Here is a 7,289-nt window from a genome sequence, read left to right as displayed (position 1 = left end):
CTTTTCCCTATTGACTCTATTCTTGCGAAAAATCATCAGTTTATTGAAAGTTTTACGCCTTTTAAAAACCAAGCAAAACACCTGTTTTGAGGCTGTTAATTTCAATTTTTTCCTATAACGTACATAAAGCAAACTGCAATATTTAATAAAGAATTTTACTACATGTAACATAAATAAAATATACTAAATTTTAAATTCATTATTCTAAACAGTTTACTCATCAGAATTAAATGCTCTTTAATTTTATGGGTTGTTGATGTTTTGTGGAAAACTCTAGGAATTTTCATCAGCCCCTCAATGGCAATTGAGTCGATTTACAGTACCATTTAGAGAAAAAGAATGTTCATCCGAAAAACAAATATTAAAGAGAAAGTTTGGATTATTATTTATTTTCTTTCATAATCCCACAAAACTGTGGTCTGGATCATCTTCAAATATGTACCAGGTGTATTTTTTAGGGATAGAATTTGAAATCTTTCAGTACTCTAGGGACAGTAGTATGAAAAAAGCCAGATTCGTGAGTTATTTTTTGAGTACTTGAAGTATGTTCTAAATTTATATGCCCTAAAATTGCTATTTCTGCCGCTTCAATCCAATACCTTTTTCATAGTCCCTTTTTTTAGGAGCTACTAATCCCATTTCATGAAATTTTTTAACCATTTCGAATGGATTTAAAAAATACTTTAATAATATGGCTGTTAAATGCTACTAACAATAACTCATCATTTTGTAAATTTCTTTCAATGTAGTTTTTGATGTGACGGAAAAAAGTGCCATTAACACTAGCAAAACACTTATTAAAAATAAAAATCATGAATGCCTGAATTCTCCACCAAAATACCTATCTAGTGGTATGCCACAGATGGTTTATTCACTACTTAAAATTAAGGGCTTAAGTCAGTTGATTTGGGAAATGACAGATGTCTATCATTAAAAGATGATCCCCTTGGAATAAAAATTGAGGGTATCATTTTCACAAAATCCAATGAATATTGCCAAATATCATGTATTCCTGTACTCAGGTTGTTAATATGTCATTACTTAATTTTTATATAATCCAAATGTTAAAAATAAACAATCAATGACAAAAATAAAAGATACATAACATGAGTCATCCCCTGACAAATGTTAAAATTGACATTTATATGTCAAACAAGGAGAATTCAAAAGAATGGAAATAATACTGAACATTTAGTCTCATGTCACACAAAATAAAAGTCCTCTAAGTATCATACACACTAGAGTATATGCCAAATTAGGATTATAAGTACATTAGTAAGACTCAGTTGGGCTTCCATTATGATGTGTACTCCTGGGAATCACTATTTGTTTATGTTCTTATTCAAAAATGATTATATATTAGCCAAGATCTTTGGGTCTGCTTTATAGATTAAAACAAAGCTTCTATGGGTTAAATATGATAAATTGAGAGAAATTCTCAGAATCAAAAAACCTAGAAAAGAGATATATGATTAATATCAAACTTATACTACAATCAGTGAGCAGCAGTAAAAATTCGCTACATATAGCTGAAGAAGTGGAAATAATGATTTTAATGATTTAATAATGGACACAAGAATGAAATTTACTCTGCAGAAATCTCATTGGAAACTATGAAAAATCTTGACACATGATGATATCATAGTAATAGATTGGCTGTCCAGAAGATCTAGAAAAAAAGAAAAATAAAATACTATGTAATGTGTAGTTTTCAACATAAAAAAAAACCATAATGAAATGTTGGCACACTACTATGGACTTGAATTATTATGTATGCAGAATCAAGATGCAAAAAAGACCTAACTCCTTTAATATGTAGATGTATAGAAGCATTCTGTAGATATCATGTGGATTATGTTCACTGTAGTTCAATGAGTTATTTGGTACAATATAGTAGTTTATGCATTTAAACAATTTTTAATCTACACTTTAAGGGTTAATGGCACAATATGCATAAATGGAAACCAAATTATATGCATGCATGAAAAGAAATAGTTCTGTTGGAGAGGCAATGCAAAAATATGCCTCAAACTGATATGATCTGAACCAAGTAATTAGAAGATTAGACATTAGACCTACTGTATAGTTATCAACAATGCAAAACTGACAAGAATACCTTGATATGTTCCACCGATTATTTCTTACAGTAAATGTCAACACTCTCTTAAAGTTAAGTATGGAAAAGATGAATATTTGATATGGATAATTTTTTTTAGGTGATTTTAATAAATACTTTTCAAATATTGACTTACTGACCACACAATTTTGTTTGTTGTGCATTCCAAAGTGTAAATTCTCAATTCAATTTTAAAGATTTCATGTTTAAAAGTATAGGAAAAACTTTGTTTATTTTGATTCTTCAAATTTCTGTACATTTTACACAGCAAGTATATAAGAAATTGATTAGTGATCAGAAAGTTTATACAGGACAATGTCCTATACCATTCAATTATTGGAACAGACTTCTAAACAAAACAAACAAATAGGTTAAGTCTAAAATGTATAAGTTAAATTAAATGCAATAAATAATTCAGCTTTTATAAGCTATTCTAATTTCAATAAACCAGTAGAAGTGTTGGAAGGAGTAATAAAATCAATGAGTTCCAAAGAAGTTCGAGGACAATGTTGTTCCAAAGAAGTTAGTTCTAAAGAAAGAATGATGATGATGTAGTAAAAGTTGAATTAGGTCACTAAGAGAAAAAATACCAATTACATATACTATTCTATAAAAATTCTGAAGTTGCCGATGATTTCCTAATACTTGATTGATAAAACTAATAAAAATAGTTGCTCTATTATCATTCCACTACATTTCACCCAACTTGTTTCCAAGATTGTAATACATTTTTCATTTTGTTTTAGATGAAGAAAAATATGACAAAATTATATTTATGTCTCTAATAAAACAAAATAAGTCAGAATAAAAAATTACAGACCTTTCAACTGCTTCAACTTAACTTTATCTTTATGAGACTCACCATTATCACTTATTCACCAACATTTTGATCTTTATTCACGAAGTTAAATCTTGAATTTGAAAAATGTTCACTTTATTGTTTATCCCACTACATCCCACCCAGTAAAAACCCCAAGAGAACATTTTTCACAATCTTTTATCCACTTAACCTCTCTTTTTCCACACACTCAAACAAAAACACAGATTTTGGAAAGAACTATCTATTTCACAACACAGTATGAATTACATTGAATCACAATATTTTACTTGTTGTAAAATACAAACGTGCCATAGTGGAATAATTGAAATTTATAAATTAACACTGTCAACTAAACACCAAAATCACAAATGGCCATTTTAAGATGTAGTTACATTTTTTTACTGATATATAACCTACACATCACTACTTTAAAAACACTTTGTTCAAAAATGAATGCAGTTCTTTCACATTAATATAAAGTATATCTTTATTCCACTTAACAGTCAAAGAAAATTGTCAAATATGAGAAAGAACTGATTACTTAGGCTATTACTTCCACTTCACATTTTTACAGTAATCCTTAGAACATTGGAAATACATTACGTTTTTAACACAGCTCTAATTCTATATTTTGTTTATCGTGGATCACCAATCTCCTGAAATGAACTGAATATTAGAATGAATGTTTGCCTTGTATACTCTTCTCTTTGAAATTTTTAACTAACTGCTACTGTAGAGAAAATTAAATTTAGTCCTACATTCCTAGTATTGTTTAATTAAAAAGTATAGTAAAAATATCTTAAGTGTAAGAAAAAATAAATGATAATTCTAAGTATAAATAAAAAAAGTAAAGCAGATGCTAATAGTTTTCAAAAAAAAACTTTTTTAAATGGAACCTATTAATTTTTGTGAGAAGTTTAAGAACCACTTTCAATAACCCATCCCTGGTACCTTCCTCAGGTATGTTTCTCATATAGTGTCTACATGAATTTTCCCTTAAGACAATTGTGTTAGTTCCAAAAGTCCAAAGCAGTCAGCATTAATATGTATGTATTTATATTTAAAAAAGAAATCATTTCCAATTTTAGGAAAGCTTTTACAACTGGTATTTTGTAGTGAAAAATTATAGTCTGCATTAATAGGTAAGTCAGTCTATAAAACAGAATTTAATGTAATCATATGCATCTACTGTGAAATTGGTAATCTTGTTTATGAAAGAACTGCTTCCTTGTTTATAATTTCATATTTGAGTGCATATCTTTTGTTCAACAAATCAACCTAACTCATCTAAATCAACTGTAAATGTGAGAATTGGTGTAAAATATATTCTTAGAATTATATAACCACATTGGTCTCATTGGAACAAAGTAGCAGGGAAAAAACGTTATGCAATTGTACACTGTAACTCCTAAAAGGGCTATTCAAATTCTAATATGTACAAATGTTTTGTACATATTAGATTAAATGTATAGATTATAAAGATAAAACATCTGTTACACAGATAAACTTCTCAATGGACATCAAAACCATGTTAATCAATTTTTGATTAGAAAAATAAAAGTAATGAATGAAAATAATTGATTGAAGTTAAAAATATTACATACTTTATAATTCATTCTAATTACATACAATATATTACATAAGCAAAAAAACTTGCAGCTGGTAAAATTTACTATTTTATATTTAAGAATATTATTTAAAAACTGTATATATGATTATCATAGCAAAATATTTGAAAACTATCAGCATTACCTATTAAAAAATATAATGACTATACTTTCTTACATGTGTCAAAAGGGTAAAATTAGTGTGTTTCATAAAAAATACTAAGCAGTGCCACCACGTACCACAACTATTATAAGATGATCTTCTTTTATCGCTTCATCCGATAAATTAGGACAAGTACGTTTTAATAACTCTGTGGAGAACTGACAGGGAGGGAAGGAATAAAGGACCCCAGTAGCTTCAGTCTCTTTGTTGAGTAAGGAAATAACTCCAGCAGCTTCTTTTTGTTTTAGATATGATACTAAATTTCTCAAAGGTCTCGTTTGAACTGTAGCATCATCATTAGTCACCGATGCAGTGGAACCTGCTAGTCCCAAGAAAATTGCATGTGAACTAGCACTGGATATTCTCTTTTGAACATCTTCTAATTTCGGTTGATCCAGTCTCAGTCTTTGGGTGATTCGTAATTGGTGTTTACCATCTTCATCTTTCATTAGACTATCTACTATATCGGTGTCTCCATCAAATAAGTGGAATTTTGCAGGAAACAGTGAATTTTTCAGTATTAAAGCTCCTTGCCATATAGTAGTGCATTTTCTAGCTACTTCCGGCAAAGTACGACTAGATGCTAGTAGACCTGCTCTACGAGAACCACTGTCAGAATCTGAATCTGGAGATCTTCTTGGTGATCTAGACCTAGATCTATCAAATCCTCTTGATCCAGAACGTCTTCTTTCAAATTCAGGATCTCTGCTTCTACCCCACTCATCCTCTCTTCCTTCTGGGTACCTGTAAGGATCTCTACTGGTCCCTCTTTTTTCAGGATAAGGTCTCATTCTATATGGATCCCTTTCATAATCATAATCATATTCTACTTCTCTAGCTCTATAATCTTCTGTAGAAGCATAAGGAGGTTTTGGTCTGTATGTAACTCCAGGTGTTACATCAGCAAAATCTGTTCTTAATCTTCTCTCTGGTCCACCCAGGGGAAAACCTCTCATCTCCTTCACAGCTGCTGTGGCAGCATCAATGCTATCATAAAGAATAAGAGCCTGATTATCACCTTTAACATAATCAATTTTCTTAATTGCACCGAATCTATCAAATTCTCTTTCTAATTGTGTTATAGATGTCCACGGTCCTAAACCACCAACCCATATTTTTGTAGTTGGAGTAGCTTTTCCATATCCAATTTTGCACTGAAATTTGCCAATATATTGACCAGATAATTCAACTTTGGCTCGATGAGCCATATCAAGAGTGTTAAATCTTACAAAAGCAAAGGCATTACCTGTTCCTGGTGGAGGTCTTTTAATATCAATATCTTCCACAACTCCATACCTACTAAAGATCCTTCTTAGTTCTTCTTCAGTAATATTTATTTCCAAATTACCAGCAAAAAGTGTGCGTGTGGCTAAAGGGTCATCTTCAGGCTGTATATGGTGTAAATAATTGGGAAATTTATCCTTTTTATTCTCCTTCTGTTCAAACGGAGGACGAGGCATATGTTGTCTAGGAGGTCCATAACCATGGACTGGAGCCATATGGGGAGGGCCATGGTGCATAGGAGGTCGGGCAAGGTAATCGTGGTGTGGTGCAGGCATTGCTTCACGTCTATATTCGCGATGGACTGGGACACCAGGTGGTGGCCCATATCCCCTATCATACCTATCTACAGGTCGCATTCTTTCAGGAGATCTAGCATAGTAATGTCTGTCATACTCAGGGCTTATTGAACGTGGTCGACTTCTGTAAATATCTGCTGATCGAGGAACCTCATAGACAGCTTCAACTAAAGCTATTTTATCATATATTATTATACGAGGTTTTCCATGTTTTGCATCACGAGCATCTTCAGGATTTCGGAAACAAACATATGCTACACGTTCATCCATATCATGAGTGACTCTAATACTAAGATCACCGTATTTTTTATATTCTCTATATAAAGTGTCTTTGATAACCTCATCGCTAGCTTTGGGATGCAAAGCACTAACACATAAAACTTTATAAGGATACGAGCGCTCTGGTGGGCGCATATAGTCATCGCGATGGGGCGAAACGTATCTTGCCCGTGGACTAGGACTGCGTCCACGGCTTCCCCGCCGACGAACTCTATCCGGTGTTATCCTTTCATCAGAGCTGTCGTCGTACCTTCCCATGCTAGAACGAGAACGTTTGCTACGTGGTGGAGTGTCCCTATCACTACTTCTTTTCATGTTATGAATTCTAACTGTTATTTTGTCTCTTCCAGAGGCGATCATACGCACTGCACACACCAATTAACTGACACAGTGGATGACACGGCACTCCTTTCCTAAAAACACAAGTAAAACACTGTTTTCATAATATTACACCAAAATAACTACAATAAGATAAACAATAAATAAAAAAACATACTTTAAAACTACACAACACTGTGTAAAAGAGAGGTTTAACTTCTTTTATGTAAAATTTGTCTCTTCCATCACCTTTCAACGCCAACAAAAAACAAAATGGCACCTTTCTTTGTTGCCGGTCAAATGAAACGAATTAAAATGGGAGGGTCGATCTTATACGCAGAAGCGGAAATATGAAGCAATTTTTAGTAGACAATAATTTTATAGCATACAATAAAAATAATATCAT

General features: G+C 31.8%; 1 protein-coding gene across 2 annotated transcripts; it reads right to left on the bottom strand.

Moving 5' to 3' along the window:
• Positions 1-3,161: 3,161 nt before the first annotated feature.
• nito (RNA-binding protein spenito) lies at positions 3,162-7,208 on the bottom strand. Of its 2 annotated transcripts, XM_072542377.1 has the most exons (3): positions 7,062-7,208; positions 4,784-6,978; positions 3,162-3,592 (listed from the first exon to the last, which is right to left on the bottom strand). In XM_072542377.1, the coding sequence occupies exons 2-3, from the start codon at positions 6,923-6,925 to the stop codon at positions 3,572-3,574; spliced, it is 2,163 nt and encodes a 720-aa protein (XP_072398478.1). In that variant the 5' UTR covers positions 6,926-6,978; positions 7,062-7,208; the 3' UTR covers positions 3,162-3,571. The 2 variants fall into 2 exon arrangements, with proteins under 2 accessions (XP_072398478.1, XP_072398477.1); XM_072542376.1 differs by having other exon boundaries at positions 3,162-6,978.
• Between the last annotated feature and the right edge of the window lie 81 nt (positions 7,209-7,289).

Source organism: Diabrotica undecimpunctata, chromosome 8 (assembly GCF_040954645.1).
Source record: "Diabrotica undecimpunctata isolate CICGRU chromosome 8, icDiaUnde3, whole genome shotgun sequence".
NCBI lineage: Eukaryota > Metazoa > Arthropoda > Insecta > Coleoptera > Chrysomelidae > Diabrotica > Diabrotica undecimpunctata.
The sequence above is the reverse complement of the archived record's forward strand: the minus strand, read 5'-3'. Positions and strand labels throughout refer to the sequence as shown.